The sequence below is a fragment of the Trichogramma pretiosum genome, unplaced genomic scaffold (genome assembly GCF_000599845.2).
Source record: "Trichogramma pretiosum strain Unisexual culture from Peru unplaced genomic scaffold, Tpre_2.0 scaffold15, whole genome shotgun sequence".
Taxonomy (NCBI): Eukaryota; Metazoa; Arthropoda; class Insecta; order Hymenoptera; family Trichogrammatidae; genus Trichogramma; species Trichogramma pretiosum.
In genome coordinates this window covers 1,628,566-1,650,485 of record NW_019641686.1, presented here as the reverse complement: position 1 = coordinate 1,650,485, position 21,920 = coordinate 1,628,566, and the positions used below count along the sequence as shown (strand labels likewise).

At 44.6% G+C, this 21,920-nt stretch overlaps 1 protein-coding gene across 3 annotated transcripts in view; it reads left to right on the top strand.

The window, feature by feature from the left end:
- Window positions 1-2,801: 2,801 nt before the first annotated feature.
- LOC106649912 overlaps window positions 2,802-21,920 on the top strand; it is a 48,001-nt gene continuing 28,882 nt past the window's right edge. For all 3 annotated transcript variants that reach the window (XM_023461220.1, XM_023461219.1, XM_023461218.1), the window contains exon 1: window positions 2,802-3,736. In XM_023461220.1, coding sequence (XP_023316988.1) covers window positions 2,818-3,736 — 919 coding nt within the window. In that variant the 5' untranslated portion in view covers window positions 2,802-2,817. The remainder of the gene's footprint in view (window positions 3,737-21,920) is intronic.

Here is a 21,920-nt window from a genome sequence, read left to right as displayed (position 1 = left end):
ATTACATGTATAGACCGCAATAAGGGAACGATTGTTTCCTATTATCTTATGTTTATTCAAGAATTTCTCAATCTATAACATTGATATAATCGTCGCGAGTGGTCTCACCGAGTGCAACAAATGTCGAATGATTATAATCTGTAATGTCAAGCGTATCAAGAGTAGAGCTTTCAATCGCAAACTTACGCATATAAATAGAGAGAGAAAAAAAATCAAGCGATCGGGCGATAGACATATTCGAGAGGGAGAAAGAGATCGGCTGAATCGGAATTGACACCTTTTGCGATCGAATAAAATGTCCATTTGATCCCCAGATAACTCGGCGGGTAGTTATTTAGCAAACGATCGTGCGCGAAAGAGGGCGAGTTACAAAGTCCAAAAGGGGCATATATACAGAGAGCGAGAGAGTTGCGATTTCATCGCTCGCATCGCAAAAGAGCCAGCGTTATATAGCGTTATATATTCATATCTGCGATATATATACGTATAATTGACGACGACGACGACGCGGGCGCGTTCCACGAGCAGTGGTGGCTCGACTCTGTCGTCGTCGTCCCTGGTGGGCTATATGCACTGCTACATACTATATATGCCATACTGCTATACTATATATCGCGTATATGTAGCTATCGGGCGACGGCGGCGTGGTAGTGTGGCGACGACGGCGCTGCTTGTCTTTCTCTTTCTCTCTCTCTCTAGCGCGTTGGGCCGCTCGCTCGCTCGCTGCTGCTGCTCGTGGATGAACCTCGGCGCAGTTACGCGCAGCGGATAGTGTCCGGCGCGTCTCCGATCAGCGTGCTTCGCCGTCTGCATGTGTATATAGACCGCATGTGTATACATTCGTACACACGTAATACACTGAATTGTAAAAGCAATTTTTTCTCAATGCAAACATTTTTACGATTTCGATTAATTAACGATAAATAACGATAATGAGATCGATTACGGCGATTCTCGTTGTAACTCATTGCGAATGAACTAACCGGATGCCCGATGAACTGCTGTTACAACGAGAGTTTTGCAATTTATATATGAAATAAGGGACATTGTCTCGGTGTGCCTCTGCCTTGTGTGCCAGTGATAACAGCAGCAGCAACAACAACAACAACAATAACTAAAATAATTAAAACGCGCGAAAACAGTTTTAATGCAATGCAATTTTTACGATTTCGCGAGTACGTGTTAGTACTTGTATTTATACGATTATGTACTCTACGTGAATTAAGTCGTTTTTAAATGACCCAGAGCGCCACTTTTTGCGACATTGACAACTGCAAGAGCAACGATAGCACCTAGAGTGTTGTCACATTCACCTTAAGGCTAATAGTGCTCGTAGTTTAGTTTTTCTCTTCACTTGGTTTTGTAAACAAACATCAGTGACACGACGTTTACAGTACGAGTGAAATTGTGCAACCAAACCAAAAGTGTGCGCGTGGTTGCAGCAAGTTGTAAATAAATAGAGAGCGGCTTACAGACACACATACACACACACTTACACACACCTTCTCGAGGGAGAGCGAGATAGAGATAGAGAGAGAGAGCGTGCGATTTCACCTGTCCACGTGGTCCTTTGCTCCGACACTCGAATGCGCCTGTAGTGCCACCGCGTGTGCATGTGAGTGTCTGTGCGTGTGGGGTGTGCGAGGGAGGTGAGCACCTTCCGTTTGCCGCAAGCTTCGGTCGAGGACGCGTACATGACTATGCACCTGAGCTCCGCTGAGACATCGACGCTGGAATCGGAAACGTCGTTGTGGCTATTAACGTCTGCATCGGTCGCGCCGCGCCAATTCTCGGCTGTCTCGGCCGATTGCCGCAAGCTGCGTTGATATATTGATTTTTTTTCACCGCTCGCGGCACACGCTGAATTCTATAGTCTGTTAACGCGTGTGTGCGTTAGCTCCGTGGCTTGCGGAGTGCTGTTGCACTCGTACATTCGCGCAAGCTCCGACAAAAGCTCCACGGCAGCTACTCTTGTCGATTGATTTACGCGCGCGCGCTCGGCCCGTTAAGACATTTTAAATGCTGCATAATCCACGCGTGAGCCTTAGCCGTAGTGAAGCAATAAGTATTCATCGAAAGTATCCGAGAAAGTCGAGACGACCCTAACTCGTTTTACACACAAGTATTGCTACATACTACTAAAGGCTTTTGAAGCTTTTACTCTCAGATCGACGCGCAAATCTACCAGTGCGATATTAAAAGCTCCACGTCGAGTCTCCGAACGCGTCGAGCCGAAAAGATCGATCGGCACGTTGTACGTAACTCAGAACCAGAAGCGAATTTGTGCCGCGTGTTTGTATGTGAGCGAGGCGCACAGAGCCTGGCGATCTCGCACGCGCGAATGGCTAAAACGACTGCGACGAAGACGTCGAGACGCAGCAGCAGCAGCAGCAGCAGTAGCAGTGCCAAGACGACGGGCAATCTAACGCCGAATTAGTGACGATGGGACCTCTGAGCGAGAATGACTGCAGCAATCATCGAGGATTTAGAAAGTCATCCAGAGCGTCTGCCGTTGAATTTGCCGAAGCGAGAACAACGAGAAGGAGAAAGGAGAACGAAGCCGAACAGGAGTCCGAGAAGGAAGAGCGAAGGATACGAAAGAGAAGAGCGGAACGTACTGCTGTTGGCGAGGTGCTGCTGCACGTCGATCAGGCCTGGCAGCACGAGAGGTGACTCACCGCTGCGGCAGCCGCAGAAGCCGCCGCCGCCAGCGTCGTCGTCGTCGTCGTCGCCACGAGAGTCAACACCACCACTACCACGAGAAGCAGCAGCAGAAACAGTAGTAGTAATAGTTGTATCATTAATAGTACCGTCAAGATGCTCCAAGCAAGGGATCAGCAGCAGTTAGGTGTCGATCGATTCGATGATTCCATGCCACACGGGTTGTGCGGGGCGAGCCACGATCGAGCGCGACTCGGTCCCGGTCGCTTCTGGATCCACCCGCATCGTTATCGGCGTCTAAGACGAAGCCAGAAAAGTCTCGCTGTCGGCGAGCAGCCTGGGTCGGCTCACCGGGCCAGCGCCGCCCGTTCGAAAAAGCTCGTCTCCTTGTCGTCCGTGCTGCTGTTGATAATGCTGCTCGCCACGACGAGCCAGACCGTCCTGGCACGCCAGAACGCGCACCAGACCTGTCCGGGCTGTCCGCATCAGCAGCACGCGCATCTGCACCGTAGCAACGGCCGCGAGCCCGGCCCCAGCCCGGACGATCTGCGCCTCGAGGCCATCAAGCACCAGATCCTGTCGAAGCTCGGGCTGAAAAATCGGCCCGACGTCAATCGCACGATGGCCTCGGTGCCGAAACGCCTGGCGCTCGAGACGATTTATCGCGCCGAGGCGCAACAGACGGCCCAGCGAGCGCCCAATCCCGAGGCCGAGAGGTATCAGCATCACGGCGGCAATTACGACAGGAACCGAGCGAGCGCCGGTGGTGCCGGTGGCTCGTCCACCTCGAGCTTCGACGAAGAGTACGGATTCGGCGGCGGTGGCGGCTACGACGAGTACACCTATCGACACTCGAACAATATCGTGGCCAGTGCTGGTAGTGGTGCCGGTGGTGCTGGTGGCGGTTCCGCCGCTGCCGGTCCCGTTGACGCTGCGGACCCGATGATCGATCGAGACAACGTGCCGCCCTTTCAGGACTACGAGGACATGTACGCCGCGCCGCCGCCCCGCGAGACTGAAGTTATGGACGATTTTTACGCTAGGACCTCGGAGATCATCACTTTCGCCGAACCCGGTGAGTATCGCATTGCATCTATACCTTTTACTACTGCCTAATAGTTATACTTTCATACTGTATAATATTCATTTTATTGATTTCGCTTGATTTTTTTTAAAAATTTTTCGATTGAACCTTCATACATCTTAGCCTTGCGAGAATAAAAAGTTAGTTAATTTCAATCGATTTAATTTGCATTTTTCCCAACTTTTTTTTTGAAAAAGAAAATTGAATTACTTCAAATTCGTAAGGTAAAAATAATTTTTAGAATTGCGATTGTAATTAAAAATCGATAGAAAGCTTAGATCATCCGAATGAACGAATATTACAGACAATGCGCATTGTACATGCGAGCTTTAGTATACTGCTTTACACTTGGTGGTACGAAGGAACTTGGTGCATCGAAAAGATCGCATATAAGGCGGCGCATGACGCTGTAAGATGTATAAGCTCGCTCTCTGCGCGGTATACAAGCGACAAAGCGGCGTGTCATTCGACTAACGTCTGTTGTATACTCTTGCAGCACATCGAAGAAGTTTGGCGCTGAGTCGTTCGACGGGTTATAAAAAGTCTCGGTGTGTGCATGCTCATATGCATGTGTGTGTGTGTGTCTCAGTTGGGGAAAGTAGTAAATGCCGCACACCACTCGTATCTACTCGTCTGCTTTCCTCTCTATCTCTCTCCCTTTCTCTTCGTGTACATGTATGCACTTGCGTATGTAGAAGAATAATATAAAGCACCGAGCAGCGTACGGACCAACGTTTCGCGCGCCGCTCGATCTGTGCATTTCGTATCACGTACGCGAGTATACGATACGTATGTGCAAATACACGCTTTTGCACTCGTAAATAGTGTTGGTATACGCGTACGCACACGATCTCGCGCTCATAACCCCCCGGGTGATCCTGCTGCATGGCACTCCTTACGTTACGAGCTTGCAGCTCATATATCGCGTATCGCTGCGTACGTACTATAGGTGTTAGGTATACAGTAAAAAGCCGAAACTTTTTGCGCGCGTGCCACCATCGCCACCAGCGAGGAGTCGAAACGCTAAAGCTCTCGTGCACTGATCCACGCCGCGCGCGAGTACAATTTATTTCATCGTCGCGGCTTCGCGCCCAGCCACGTCCTTGCGATATATGCAATCTCGAAAGCTCATTTTGGAGACAAAAAACAGTCCTTCGTGACCAGAAATGTGCGATGGAAAATTTTCGATGCGGCATCACGCTGTTTTCTGTACCTATTAGGGATACCCAAAAAATGTCAATAATTTTTTCATCAACTACTTTTTGGTATTTTCAGCGATTCGAGCTTGAACTGGTGTTCGGCACATCTCCGCAAAACTGCATTGCGCGTGTATTTGCTCTTAAATACGATACACGCGCTGCCGTGCAACAGCGCTACTAGCACAGGGCGCAGCTTGCGCGCACACGATGCAAACTTTACGATATCGACATAAACGATGCAAGCTCGCGCGCGCAAAAAAGCTTGATATGTAGGGCGCATAAAGAGTTATCATTTTACCGCGCTACCTACCTCGCCGTGCACTGCGCACTATCACTACTGCCACTACTACGACAACAACAACAACAACTACTTCTACTACTACTGCAACTATGGCTAAGTTATAACACTAGGCTCGCGCATATATGATTAGTCTCATTTTTTTCCTTCTTTTCTTTAATTTTCTTATGCTCTTTATCCTCTTTCATCCCTGTGAGCTATTCTGAGTGCATCATTACTATGCGCTTATTCGTGTATCACGTTGTGCGCTGTACTTGTGCATCTACGCTGTGTTCGCATGCACAACTTCAAGCGAATCGATTCTCGCTAGTCATTTTTCAATATAATGACATTACATTTAGTCTTCTCGAACGATCGAATTATAAATATTAGGTATTAGTTCCGCTTGCACACCTGGTTGTTACATTAATTTTATTTGCTCACTCGCGTAGTTTCTAGACGTCAATGATCGTTATCCAGCGTCTAGCTTCCGTACGTGCGATTGTGATTTATTCATACTGGATAAGCACAGGCTTTTCGCATAATAGCCACTGTGAAAATTGTAAATGCAGACTATCGTACACACATGTTTATACGGAGATAGTAATGAACTTTCAGTATCGATTTTAATCGAACTAATCAGTGCAACGACTAAGACCTGCTTGTGTGTGTATATGTGTGAGTACACTCGACAATTTGTTCCCATGTACGATCTCTAATTAATAATCCGTAAATTATGTACGGAGCTTTGGTGACAATAGTCGCCACGTACACAAACACATCGAGCATGTCGTGGCTACTACTGATGCCATGCGATATAGCATGGTATGGTATATCCGTACTAGCTCGTAACGGATCAAGAAAATGTAGACGCATGCAGTACAGTCGTCTTATAACACTATACACTCGAGCTTTACCGTAAGTTACGCTCTCTATCTTCCTCTCTCTCTCTCTCTCTCTCTTTCTTGATGGAACAAATTATATATTTATTTATCAACTCTATACTTATTCATCGAGTTCCTAAAGTAGATAGTGCGGATGAGCAAACTTTCAATTTCCAATTTGTTTGGCTTTTATGTAGTCGTTGCTCATTCAAAGATAAACTATCAATTTAATTATTGCTCAAAATTGTTTAGTTTAAATTCACTTTTAGGTTTAAACTTAACGTCATAAGTGATAATTCATGAAGATTTGAAGTACCAAAAAATTGCAGGTTTGCAGGTTATAAATTTCATCTGAGATTTAGAAATTTATAGGGTTATCATAATGTTGAAATTTTGCATCAAGTTAAAATAATATTATAGTTTGGGTTCGCCTCGCATCACAACTCATCAACTTATTAATGTAAAAATTCAAGTCATTGAAGAAATACGATCTTTCAAGAGATGAAATTAGTTCATTAAAAGTGATTATAGAAATTAATGCAAGTTATTACTGGTGCATGTTATTTTAGTTATTTCAATTTGAGTTATCAAAACATTTCAGCTAACAAAGAGAATGTTTCAAATGAATATTCATGACTTACGATTTTTGTGTTACAAATACGGACAAGTGAATACGGGGAACATAAAACGAAATGACAAATTTTCAGCTACATATCGTAATAAGTACTGATAAAATCTTGAACAACTATAGAAATGCTGTATTATGCTATAAAAGTCACATGACCATCAAGTTTTTGCTGTTTTTTTGTGACAGTAGTCAGTTTTATAAGGTATTGTAGGCGAAATCTGAAATGCGCATGAACAGCAGCAGCTGCAGCGCAGTAGATAGCAGTAGCAATGAAGGTATCTATGCACAGAGCGAAAAGCTTTTATACATGCGTACCAGGGTTTTATAAGAATAAGAAATCTCGTAAATTTGTTTCTTTGGTCCAGCTAGAAGAGAGATAGAAAGAGAGAGAGAGAGAGAGAGTCCAGCATATCTGAATGTAACAGAAATTCCCTTAGTTTCCTTTCTTCATCTACTTCCTTTCTTGCCATTTCCTTTCAGAATCTCTTGCCTCGTCCGCGTTGTCGTTGTTCGAATCGCAGATCGCAACCAAAGTCCGTCTTAAAACACGATAACCGAGAGTAAGAAATAAGTAAGAAGAGAGGGATAGAAAGGAGAGAAAAAGAGAGAGAGAGAGAGAAAGAGGAGGCAAAGGACTAAACAGATGAAAACCTCGCAGCAGGTCAGACTGAGCTTTTTTATTTTTTTTTTTATTATTATAATTTTTTTATTGGAAGACAAACGATATTTTGTAAAAATTATACGCAAAAACTCAACCGATTTTAAATTGAGTCCTTAAAATTTTTTTCACCCATCAACTTATTATATTTAATCATACTTGTTGCTTGAAATTTTTTTTTTTAATTTTCTGCAAGCTCTCTGTTTTCGATGATCGATTAAAAAATGTTTTTAAAAGTAAAAATTCATAATTTTCAGTCGAATTGATAAATTGTCAATTAATATTTAATTAGGTGCGATATCAGTCAAGTAGTATCGAATTCACACAACCGCATTTTATCGAAAGCTCAGCTCGGACGATTGCCGCCTTATTGCACGAAAAGCGCTTCTTCGCTCGAGTATATCCTACTTCTAAAACACCAAGCTTTAGAAACAGTCGATTGAATATTCCTGGAATTGAACAATTCGCTTTGAAACTGAAATAGATAATTAGCCGAGTATGTGTGAAACGGTTTGTGCAAACACAAGCTCACGCACACAGACACATAGCCACGCACAGGGAGAGAAAGAGAGAGAGTGTCGCGTGCGTCGTTGTCGCACGTATTATGAGCGTGCGTGTTTATAGTGTGAGAGCCCCGAAGAGAGCTACATAATACGCTCACACACGCGCGCGACTGTATAGCAGCGTCGGGGTAGAGAGGGTGGCGCGGCCCTCGGGTGAGGGTCTCGGCGAGAGAAAATGGAATTTTGTTACATGAGCCTGTCTGGAGTCAGCGAACCGATGAAGCGTGGTGGTCTTAGTCTCTTTCGCAACCCCTTCAGTAACTTGAAACTGGCGCGCAAACGAGTCTGACAGGCTAACCTTTGTCAGGCTTACGCTTCCAGCCCCTGTCCCGATATACATTACGACGCGCGCGATGCAGCCACTCTCGCATACACACACATGCACGCCTATGCGTATAGCTAGCTGCCTTTCGGATTGTGACTTTGATCAATAAGTGAAATCGCGAAAGTTTTCTATTTTAGCCACTCCACATATCCGCTTACCGATTATAGATAGTCTATCGCTATGTATGTATACAGGCAGCGCTCGTTTGTAAGTATCTCATAGCCCTGGCACCCCAGACGATTCAAATCCAATCGACGCTTTTTTAATCATGCGCGATCGCCTACGTTTCTTTCGTAAATTTGACTGAAATTTACAATTCAACGACAACAAAAAGTTACATTTTCGAAGCGAGAAATATTTTCTCACGCAAGGCTTCGGTCGTGTCTTCGAAATAGTATTGCAATGCTGCATTAATTGAGATAAAAAATAGTGCTTCTTATAAAATAACTTAAATGCCATTTACTTTTATTTTTAACTGAGTATTGATCTGATACGTATCAAAATGTCGAATTCTAAAGCTTTGCTTTTATTATACAGGCATGTTGCGCAAAGGCTATGAAATTTGAACTAGTAATATCCAATGATTTTTAAAGGTGGCTTGATAAATAAAACAAGACAAGTTATCTAGAAAATTATTATTATTATTTGCTGCTTCATGTGCATGTGCATCAAAATACAAGCTTCACTGGTTGTCGATTTGATCAAGTACCAACGAAGAACGATCGGTATAATGTAATTAATCTTTGAAATGTATTTCGGAGAAAATGAAGAAGATACGATTATATGCTGCTAGCATATGGTACGTGTTTATGCGCACGTAAAAGAAATCGTATGTATCGTGAAAAAATATAAGAAAAAAGGAAATGAAAACCGCCCCAAGTCAACTTGAATTAATCTGTCGATGTTTTAGACCATTTTTCGCTGCATCGTTCACACTTAAATGTAGCCAGCGCTTATACACACGTTTCATACAAGTGGGTTAATGGTGCTGTCGAACTTGCGAAAGCAATTTTCGCCCGCAAAAGAGAGCATGCGAATCGTTCAATTTTAATCATACGCACACGCTCCGGCTCGCTTCTATATCACTTATTTGTATGTGATACGTTTTGTCTACATCATATCATACATTACAGTATTACGTGCATTGCTTTACTTTTTTGCAAAAAAAAGGTTAAAGTTAGAAGAACTGATAGTATATCTTTTTCATAATAAACGATCTTTAGAATTTGCTGGAAACAATCATCCGTGCGTATTATAAGAGTCGACGAGGCAATCAAAGTCGAGGAGTGCGAGCTACTTGGTGCGTAGCTAAAGTGGAATATGCAGCATAATGATAAAAGTACGTAGCAGCAGCAGTAGTAATAGTACGATCGGAGTTTGGGTGTCCCAATATCAGCAAAGTCGACAAGCGCGTCTTTCCGTCTCTCCCCAGCGAGGACTGGGTAAATAGACTTGGAAAAAGTCTGCGGGCTGTGCTGAGAAGGTCAGGAGGATCACGACGTCGTCGTCGTCGTCGTCGGCGGCGGTGGTGGCGGCTGCGAAGCTTTAAAATGAGACGAACTAGTTCGCTGGATAGTTTTGTTGCAAAGGGGCAGGGTCGAACCAGTTTGCCGGTCAGTTGCTCTTTTGCTCACTTTCTCTCTCTCTCTCTTTCTCTCTATCTTTCGCGTGGTCTTTTTCACGGCAGCGCTCGCACTTGTAAATATAAGAGACACGAAAAGACATCTCCTAGTGCTTTCGCTCCTTTTCTCTTTCTCTTTCTCTCTCTCTCTTTCTTCTAGGCATGTTTACCACGCGTTTACACTGGATATAATTTGTCATAGAACTCCTCACTATATAACTCTACGTATACGAGCAAGTATACACGTTCAGCTTTGCTGGTTGGTGGGCAAGCCACGCATACATATATGTATAGAATGCAGTATATCCTACGGTACGAAGCAGAATCTTCGAGCTTGCAGTGTGCAGCTGAGCTTTTTGGAGCGTGCATCACATACATTACACAATTGTAAGTATGAACAGGCCGCCGCCGCTCGCAGTACCCCACGCGTGCCTGCGTGTGTCTATGATATAGACATGATAGTGCAGTGCGAAAGAGTAGTCTCTCTATAGACTAGTCTCGAACGGATAAGTGTAACAATGCGTGTATATATGTATGTATATAGGAGAATTGGTGGCTGCTGCTACTGCAACGTCATCATGCGCGCGATATATACGCGCCAAACTGCTGCAAGCTCGCGGTTCAACGAAATCTCGACGCTCGTCTCTCTCTCTCTCTCTCCCTCTCTCCCTCTTTCTCTCAGCAGCTATATACATACACGCACGTTACGTTATGTTGTACTTGCACATAGCCGAGTAGCAGCAGTAGCGGTACGCAGTAACACGCGTTGGCGGCAACCGTGGCGGGTCAGCGATCGATCGGCAAAAGCACCGAACAGCAGCAGCAGCAGCAGCAGCAGTGCGGCTGCAGTGTAGGAAAACGGCAAAAGAGAGAGAGAGAGAGAGAGAACGTAACGCATGTAGCTCGTAACGGGGTGCGAATTTTAGCGGCAAAGATCGAGGTTACGCTCGCTGCGTATTCACTGCACTCAAGCTCGAGGGCGAGAGAGCTTTCCTTGCCTCGTGGTCAAGGAAATGTGCAGTTGCATAGTTGACGCGTAGGTCGTCGAACTCGCATCTACGTGGAAATCTAATCGTTTCGTCTCGCGACCCTACAGTGTACGATCGAGCTTGCAGCATATCTCATCGATATTATGATGAAAATGAAACTTGTGAAGAATAATAAACCTAACTCGCGACACTCTAATTTCGTCATTATTCGCATTGATCAATTTGATTAGACTATCCGCAAAATTTCTGCAAGCTCCCGAAGCTTAAATTATACGATAGATATATGCGCGTGAATGTGTAAAAGTACCGCAGCATTTGTAATAGTCGGCTGTGTAGGTCTAGCGAGCAAGCTCGATCGTACGAGCAGCGATGTATATGAATTTAAGCGAACTATGGCATGTATGTGTGTTAGGTGCGGCATAGGTGTGTATGTACATGTGTATAAGGGAAAGAAAATGCGTCGCGCTGGTGTAGAGCCGGTGCTGGTATTGCTGGCGTTGGTGCTGATGCTACTAGCTACTGCTGCTACAGCTTCTGGCAGATGCGTAGTGGGGCAGGGTCGAACTCATGGACGAACGAGCCGACGGATAGGACGGCTGGCGCCGTCGCTCAGATCGATGCACATGGCTCCAGCTGGGCGCCGCTTTTTCTCTCTCACTCTCCTTCTCTCCGCACGCGCGTCGCGCACTTGGTATCACCAGCAACGTTAGTACTATATACCACTTCTGTCTCTGTCTCTCTCTCTCTCTCTCTCTCTCTCTCTCTCTCTTTCTCTTTCTCTCTCGCTCACCAGCACCATCCACGAGAGTAGTAGTAGCAGCAGCAGCAGCAGTAGTAGTAGCAGTAGTAGTAGTCAACCTCCTCCCTTCTTTCTTCTTTCCACTCCTCGCCTAGCATCCAGATCACCGCAGGCTCTATATATCTATATGTACACACATCTATACGTACAACGAGCAAAGGGACATAGTTTCATCGCGCGTATCAAAAGACGCCCTAGCGCCTTGTCAGCAAAGGATGTAAAAAGGTCTATACAGTAAATAAATAAATAAATAAAAAGTTTTTTCATTTTCGAAAAATGCACGGATATGCATCGTTGACTAGAGAGCAAGACTTTGACTCGCTTCGTGAACGTCGCGTGGTGAACCTGCTGCGCGAGCTCGTCTTGAGTAAGAGTACATGTGGAAGCGTCGGGTAAATCTTCTCAAGAGTAGAGACGAAAACGAATAAATATGTACGTTAAAGCAAATGCGTAGAAGGCGAGTAACAAAAAAAAGGAGTAGAAAGAGAAAAAGGCACGCGTCCACTTTGCAGATAGCCGCCACCGCTGTGTACGACGACGTCTCGCGCAACTTACGACCAAAGCAATGTACGCACGGTATATGTACTTTTACATATATACACGCACACACATACATACGCGTAGATGTACGCAGAGAGATAGATGCACGAGTAAATGTATAGCATTTCTATCTCACGCGCGCGCGCCAGCCAAAGCCAAACAAGCAGCAGTAGCAGCAGCAGCAGCAGCGAGAGAAATCCGCAAGAGAGCCACTATATACGTATATGCACGGGGGTTTGGGTTGGCAACGTGAAAAGAGAAAGATAGAGAAAGCGTGGTGGGCGAGAGGGAGTGAGAGAGAGAGAGAGAGAGAGAGAGAGAGAGAGAAAAAACGCGTCGCTTTGGTAACTTACTACACTTTCCTCTATAACCCCTTGTATTATATTCAACGTCCGGCGTGGTGGTACGCGACCAGCGAGAGAGAGAGAGAACGGCAAGAGTCGAGCATTTGCCGAGCAGGCGGGCGGGCGAGTATAAGCGAAAGAGCAACCCGCCAAAGAGAGAGAGGGAGCTTGAATGCGTGTGCGTCTCTCTCTTTCTCTGCCTTTATATTCTGATTTTCTTTTGCTTGAGAGGCGTAAAGTATGTTGTATTCATCACCGCGCAAGACTTTTATTGTCATGTCTGCAAATACATATTTGCTCGAATGTATGTGTATGAACGGACGGCATATCTTAGCCAATCGTCATACGCTTGCGCATACTTAGCAATTTGGTTGTTGTAACAAAGTAAATTTTTTACGATCGGAAAATTATGATTATCTCAAAAATCGTTTGAAAATGGCCTATACATTTTTTTCGAAACTCACTCTTATAACACACATTGTTTCCAATGTTGAGGTGTAAGAATTGATATAAATAACGCGGCCACTCATTATAGAAGAAACCTTTTTCTATAACTGCAAAATAGCGAAAAATAGCAGATATTAGCAGGAAACCTATACAATGAGGATCAACCTATAACTTCATTTATTTTTTCATCCTCTTAAGCGTCATTAAATTTCATGAATTAAATCTTAGAGTTGAGAAAAAATTTTTTTAATTCGTTGCAATCCATATTCCAAATAGCCATGGGCCCGAAATCGATTTGGATGAATTCATGAGTGTGACAACGAAAAAGGTGCCTTTTTTGAACCGAGAAACCCATTCTATGCTCTAAGCTTGAACGTCTGTACATTTATTATTTTAAGTCGCACCTTGCTCTGCGACGTCGGATTCGAAATTTTAAGATCACAAAGAGAAACATTTTTCTATGCAGCTCTAACAAAATTTGAAATTATTTTTAAAGAAAACGAGTCTCATATCGTACATTAAATATAGACGAATTATTATAAGTACAGGAACCAGGTACCAGAATCATTTTTTCGATGAATATATCTCAAAAATTAGCTTCAAAAACTTTTTCCGAGTTTTTAAAAAAGCTTTTTTCTGTAGAATACTATGAAAATTAAAAATTAGCAGTCTTATTTGTAACCCCTTGAATAATGCATTTTTTGGTAAAAATTATTATAGCAGAATGTTAACGTTGAAAAAATGAAAAATAAATACATCTGAACATTAACAATATACTTATAGAGAGGTATACAAAGGTGTATACCTTGAGAGCCAGTAGTTTACGTAAAATCATATAATACCCAAGCTCATTCGTTCGTGTTTCGCACGCCGTACCAAATATAGTTTATTCTACTTGAACATATGGCATAGAAAAACAATGAGCCGATGGTGTGACACGATGGCTAATGCGAGGCATTAAAGTGCATCTTTCTTTCTTTCACTCGCTCTTTAGTTTGGCGCGTGCAGTTCAAGTCGATAACAATATTCGTCGAGGTGTCGAGTCAATTCGAAAAAAAAACGTTAAAAAGAAGCTAAAACTGGTGGGTGCGAAACGACAATCGTCGAGCGAGTTAATTGTGCATGTTTATTAATGCAACTCCATCACCGCCACGCAATCGTCGCTAATTAAGCTTCCGCGCAACAGCGACGACTGTCGGTCGTTGTATTGTTTCGCAAACGTGCGTTACGTTCGAGGTAAATTAGGCTCGAAAGTGTACTGCATGCGCGCGCGCCAGTTATACACGAATGAAATGGGTAAAAAAAAAAAAAAAACAAGAAACAAGCAAATGAAAAGTCGGCGTTTGTATACGTATTATGCACGTATAGAGTGGGAGCCACGAGACGACAGTGCACTCAGCAGCCCCGGGACCTTTTGTGAAATTTTATCGACATCATCGTCGCCTCTGACACAGCCACAGCCACGCGGCAGCCAGTGCACTGCCAGCCAGCCAACACCGCTCGTGCGAAGTCTTTTCTTCTTTCGAAGCTTGCATAGACAGACAGTGCGCCTGGCCTCCCGCTAGCTTATAACGGCAGCGGCGGTGTAAAACACGCGCGAGACTATCGCAGGCGGACGACTCGACTGCAACACACTTAATCACGACAGTTATAGGAACGAAGAAGCAACATTACGTCGAAAAAACTCGAAAAAAAGGTACAACACGCAGAAAAAAAGCGCTTCGCAAACATGTTCAATGGCCATCAGCAGCAGCAGCAGCAGCAGCAGCAGCAGCATGAGCTCGGCCTATCAATGCAGGCTACTCATAGACGAACATGTACGCACCGAAGAGGCCAAGAGGAGGCCCGTGTGTATGTGTACGAGTGTGTGGAGGCGAGAAGAGTCGCTCGCACTCTCTTAAGTAGTAACTCGTAGACTACGTATACATATACGTGCAGATCCAGCCACACATGCACACACGTGCGGTAGGTCGACTAGCGATGCATACGATGCATATACGCGTAGACGCTGTTGCTGCGCCTAACTATAATACATGTAGTGCATACACACAAGGTGTAACTTTGTCGCTGCAGTAGCAGCTGTGCTGCAGCTCGGCCTCGCGAGAAGTGCAGCTCGCTCGATCTTTGCCTGCAGCTGCAGCAGCAGCAGCATTTGTCTGTGTGCAGCGGCACTAGAGCCTGTCTCGTCGGACGTCTGAAGTGCCTGACGAACTACCTGCGGCTTAATTCAACCTCCCTCACACATGTGCAGATACGTGTACACGCTCACACCCCCACATGCACATCCCCGAACATACGAGGCAGACCCGCACTAATACCTATATGGGCGTGCGAGCGCGCGGAGTCGAATAAGCTGTCGAGGGGGGTAGGGGGTGACTCGAGGCACGGCTTTAGCTCACGATACGCGTGGACCCGGGGCTACGTATGTGCACCGTACATGCATATATGTACCGAAGCACAAATATCTCGCTGGCTGACTCGCACGCGGCGCCTTATATGTGTGCCTGCGCCGTACTCGAGAGCGGCACGTGCGGGGCCGACTACAATGCAGCCGAGCGAGCGAGCGAGTAACTTGCTATAGCCTGCCTCTCACTCTGGATACATATGCAGTTCTCTGCTGTAAGTATGTGTGAGTCTCCCTTGTATGCTGCTGTGCTACCCGAGCAAGGGATATCGTGCGCGCAGCTCAACTTTTTTCGTCTCAACGGCTTTACTATATACAACTGCAGCAGCAGCAGCAGCAGCAGCAGCAGCAACGAGCTACACCAGCTACAACAGCTACACACGTACACACACACACACACACACACACACACACACACACGGAAAGACATTGTCAAGCTGCAGGCGGCTTAACGAGTCGCCGAAATGATTTTGCTTTGAGGCGTCGCAAGCGCATGCAGAGCAGAACAGGGCGCACGAAAGCGAGGTGAGAGTGAGAAAGAGAGAGACGAGCACCCCTAGCCGGCCACTTGAGTTGCACCTCGGCTTAATGGCCAAAGAGAGACGAAACAGCTGAGCTGCCCTTTATATTACGTGTATACATACACACACACACACACACATAGTGCATACATAGCTTGTAAAGTAGCAGTGCAGTAGCAATCCCTCACACCCCCGGACTGAGTGAGTGAGTGAGTGAGTGAGAGAGTCAGCCATGGGCTTGTTATACGCCCCGGCGTGAATTATGAACCAGCCCAGCTGAGGTGTGAAAATCGCGAAGAGAGCACACCCCACCCAATTCTGACGCGGCTTCAGCCTCTGTATACATACCGAGCTTGTGTGACACACGTATGTATACGCGATCATATGCACTGCTTGCCGCCGCCGCTGCTACTGCATGCACGTTGCGCCGCTTGTATTATGTATGTATACACGGACGCGCCGCTGGCTAAACGAATACTAATGAAGTGCAGTAGCTCGCTCCGCGTACGTAGTTCGTCGCTTCTTTGCTCGCGCGCGCGTCCCAGCGAATACATGCGTGCGTGAATGCCTTATTTGCTTTCGCTCACTCCTTCTTTTTTTTTCTTCGCTCCTACTCTCGCTCTCTCTCTCTCTCTCTCTATTACTCTTGCTTCGCGCCCTGTGTTAGCGTGGCAGGTTCAACAATATTTTGACTGAAGCTCGGCTCTCCTTATCTCGCTCACGCCTCTTATATTATATGCATCGTGCACGAGTAGAGCGGCTGTGTGGGAGCTTTTTGTTAAGTCTCGGCAAGCGCGCGAATAATTACGATTGCCGAGGAGGAGAAGAAGTTTTCATCTTCTCCTTGTCTCTTTTTTTTCACTTTTTTTGCGCTTGATTATTCCAGTCGGCTTTTTTAGCTTTCATCTTTTCTAAATTACATTCATTTTAATTGTATGCGAGCAGGCGCGCGCGTCTGTATATTATATAAAAATTCATCACGATGCATATAATATACCTCGGACTAACCAGAAATCTTGACTCGTCTTCGTTTTTGCCTATGTGTTACGAGATTTCGCGCGGAATTAACGTTCATCGTTGTGTGTACATGCCACGGGGCGTTCTCCACCTCCCTACGTCAAGCGCCTGTCATGATGTAATGCAAGTAAAAATACCGACGGGGCATGCCCCTTGTAAGTCAAAAGTATAAGAAAAAACAAAACGAAAAACCGGAATGCAACTAATTGTACACGATGCACCCGTGCAAGGCGAGAGAAAGAGAGATAGAGGAGCTAGCTAAATAAGCTCAATTTGTAGTAAACATGCAAGCTCGACTTTCAAGAAGAACCGACAAAAATGTAATTCAAAATAGAGGTAGAAAAAACATTAGCCACGTTTCACCAATGACTGAGCAGATACGTATGCATGCTTCTCTATGTAATGCTGCATGCACATTTTTATTCAGGTTGACGAAAAAAGCTCAGATCATCGAAATTTTGCATAAAATTCTGTTAACGCGTGATTTTGAATCGAGCGCGAATAAAACGGTAATTGAAGTTGTTAAAATGTCATCTACGTAATCAGACGAAGAGAATTAGCAGCGTATCATAACGACTATATATACGTCTATAATGTATGCTCTTCGAGCTTGCAAAGCATATCGGTAGTTCATTCGCATTTGAAATACCGAGACGGCAGCCAATATTAAATCCATAAATTCACTGCCGGAATATGTTCATCAACCGCACACATAATCATTACGATCACTTGTAAAAGGATTCATCGACGTCGTCGTTGTCTTCGCTGTCTACGTTACATAAGCTTGCGGCATTGCCCAACCTGTACTTGGAAAAGAGATACGTACGATCAAGCCAGCAGAAGCGGTAGTAGTAGTAGTAGTAGTAAAGTATGTGAATTTATGAGCGTATGTTACATGTGAGTGTGTGTGTGTGATTGCTGTGCAGTGTGAGCACAGAGAGCATGTGTGGCAAGAGAGTGAGCCAGGCGCGCGTGAGGGATATTGCGGAAGAGATTAGTGCCGATTGGTGCAGCAATTCAGCACAATGGAGAGGCTGCGCGCGGCGCCGCAGTCATCGATCACGATCGCCTCTTTCTTTCTATTGTTATAAGCCGCTTCCACTTCTGCTACTACATATCCTATATATGCCTTTGACCACGTGGCAGGGACTGCTGCAGCGGCGCGGCGAACCCTTCGATTCGATGCATGCCTCGCACATAAGTACGTATATCTATACTGCGTATGCTCACGCTACATATATAGGCAGATATGTATAATATAATCGGGCCACGCGACTCCTTTTCTATTTCTCAACTAGATCTGGATCAGTGTTACATGTAGCTTGTATATATCTATATACATGTGTGTGCCCAATTCAGACTTTTAGCTGTATATATTTTATATACATCAGCGAACTTGCTTTGAGTTTTCGCTATTTAATTTATTTACTTTTATATACATCGCTAGCACAGCGATAATGGATTTATATTGTATACATTTATATAATACCCGTACAATCCTAGAGGCGAAAAAGCTTGATTATACTCTAGATAGATATTTCTTTGAATGGCCTCGCTAATTGATTATTGATGGGCGAATTGGTGTGATCGGCCATCGAGATATTCGTGAGCCGAAGACAGATAGAGAGAGATGGAGGAAAAGAGAAAAATAATACGCGTGCATAAAGAGAAAAAAAGCGAACCTATCGACAATTGACGATGAATGATGAATAAGTGTCTATAGCTGATAAATGAGGCAGTATATATAAGTATAAGCGTATCTATACGTGCACAGCACGGCTGCCATGCGGCGATTTACCAGTTGCGGTATACTGCTGCCTGCAAAAAATACATCTATATATGCAAATAGCTTATAACGACGAGAAGCTTAATGCATACCTTAACTTTTGCGGTTCGATAGATTTATCAGTGGTCGCACAATACATATGTAAATTATAGTTCCCAAGCTTCCATGCATGATAATCTTGATGCACGATTAAGTAACGTTTGATACCTCATATAATGATTAAACAGTTTTTTAAACAGGGTACCCAAAAACTTGTGTCCGACCTAAATCTGATCCTATAATCTAAATACGTCTAATTCAATTTATTAGATTGAACCCGGTCAAGTCTGATTGTATCGAATACGATATAATACTCGGAAATCGGAGCAAAAGCTCGCATTCAGGATGCTATCACGCATCAGAAAATGGATCCATCATTGAAAATCGAGTCCCACTATTATCGTACGCGCACACCAACGTTAACACACACATACATGCACTTGCATAAATACGATAAGAAATATATACGTACAAGGCGATTCGGTATATGTTCTCGTAGAACTAATAAATGAATGAACGCTTACAATTTACCTATTAACTCGCGGGATACCTAGTGGAACGGCTCCATTAAGCATTCAGCGCCTATAGCCTGGAGCTCCTGCCTGCGACTGCCTTACTATGACTATATCGTATACTATTTACCCTCGCACACAAACACGTTATGAACGTATGCAGGTCTTATAGTCGTTGCGCGCGCTCTCGAACATTTCAACTTATTTTCTGGCCGCTTATACACGCATTATATACTGGCTACATGTGTTGCAGCGTGTGCAGTTGCCCAACATAAAAACCCTGCACGATTTTCTACCTACATACATTGGGATTCTCGTTATCATCAAGTATTAATTAGTGCAAGCTCTAGCCACCCATACGTAGCCGAGAATAATTTAAACTTGTTTCTCTCTCTCGCTCTTTTGCGTGCACGTGAATCGACGCAAGCTCTCGAGGACATTTATTTCCATTTTCATTCAAAAGCTCTCTCTCTCTAGCTCGCTAGGATTCGCTCGATGAAATTTTTCTACGAGTATGTATATGCGAAGTGTAGCGAGCCCGCAGTAAATGCGCGCGAGCGCTTGGTCGCTCCGGATTAAACCACGATGATGTGTGTATGCCGCAGTGCACCTATCTCACACGCCGGGGCGCGTTGATGCATATCGCGCGCGCGCGCGCGTGCTCCGGCTATATGGAGAGATCCATTCTGCGACCCCGACGCGCCACCGGAAACTCATCCATACACATACACGCGCTCGCCCTAGCGCTGCGAGCTGCTCGCCTTTTCAGCGATTCTACGTTGCAACTGCTCCCTGTGTACGTGTAGCGTAAACTTGCGTGTATTGCCCGGCGCGCTACGCCGGAATTCGCCTGCGCTGCGACACAAATATCACGTATAATATGCAAATCCTGCGTATAGATATATAAACTGGCCCTCTTTTCTGCTTTACGCGAGTCGACCGCTTTAAACTTAAATTTTTCAAAGTGCTCATGAGTTTAAAGCGGCTGAAGGCCTTAAAAACTAGAGGCAAGGTTATGTGAATACGATACATGACGTGCAATTTTAAAAGCAACAACAAAAAAAACGCAAAAATTTAAAGATAAACAAACTCATAGATCTTAGAGAGAATAGAAGATAAAAAGGAGAAAGCTTTCCCCGATATCGATAATTACGTCTTTCATGTATAATAAACGCGAGAACGGGTGGTTAGATAACGGCGCATAGCTGTATTATACTTTTTTTCCTCGGCATTTCACAAATGTATATGTGTGTATATTAGCGATGGATCCGAGCGATCTAATATCGTTGGCTGTAGAGCGAGAAGAGGGGCTGGTTCGATGTTGTAATTTATACACGCACGTATAACTTCTATATCTATAGAATCGTGCGATTGGCTTTAAAGAAAACAACTGACGGGTCAAGGTTTCGTGACGCTTGTAGCAAGAGCGGCGGCGGCACTATAACACTCTTCCAGCCCAAGGAAAGATTCTCTGCATTTGTAACCTGTTATACATCTATCGTATATATACGTACGATCAAATATACACATATATGCATTATATCAGTGGAGGCCTGCATAGCGATAGAAAAAAAGCTGCGAGGAGGGAAAACTGCAAGCGCCGCTGCTGCCGCTGTCCCAGACCTAGCTTTGAAAATTTCTTGCCCGACGATTGCCAAAATATTCAATCGACTTCCGAAGAGGAAATGAGCTCTGGCTGTGTTTTTCATTTCTCTCCCTCTCTATCTCTCAGCTCTCGGTCGAGTCGACTACGCGAAAGAACTTGATATTTTTTTGGAAAATTTTCAAACGCTTAATATCAATGCTTTAGGAGTGTACATTCACGTAGAGTTAGTTATACGATTGTAACGTTGGTCGGTGCATGTGCGTGTGTGCGTACTCGTCTTTGAATGTATTACTGTTCAGTCAAACGCAAAATAGAATGTATCGAACGATCAAAGCGTCCGATTATGTATTTCTCGTGGATTCTCACGAATAAATTTGTACGCTTTATCCTCTTTTGCCTCTCCTCGGCTATTTCCTGTCCAGCTGATATATGATCGTTTCCTCCTGTACTCACACTTACATACATATAGAGCAGTATTGGAGCAGTACTGGTGTCCTGGCCATGTGGACCCACCGAGCGACCCGTCGTAATCTTTCATTTCCTTGCCGTGCGTGAGCATTTTGCACTCCGACTATTATATACTGACTTCTATTGCCGCAATACACTATATAAACGGTCAATTTACATATCCAGAATTGAGCTTTCCTTCACGTCATGCAAAAGCTTACACCAATCGACCAAAAAAAATTGTCTCATGCTAAAGTTTTGCGAAGTAACATCTTCGGAAAAAGTAAAAAAAAAACGCAGCTGACATTTCCAGGCATGTACGTCCAATATAATTTAAACTCCGAGGAGTATACAGTGCATCTTGTGCTCGAGCAGAGAGTTGGAAAGTCATTTGTCACGTGCACGAGTGAAAATTAAGTCACTCGTATGTTTAATTCATAAATCCGATTAAATTATCACCCAACCCCCGCCGCCATCGCCGCACTCGAGGGAGAATTCAGCCTCGAAATTCTCCATGGCAAGCAAATCCGAGCAATTAAGTCGTTTGGAACATTAGTTCTCTTTCGATC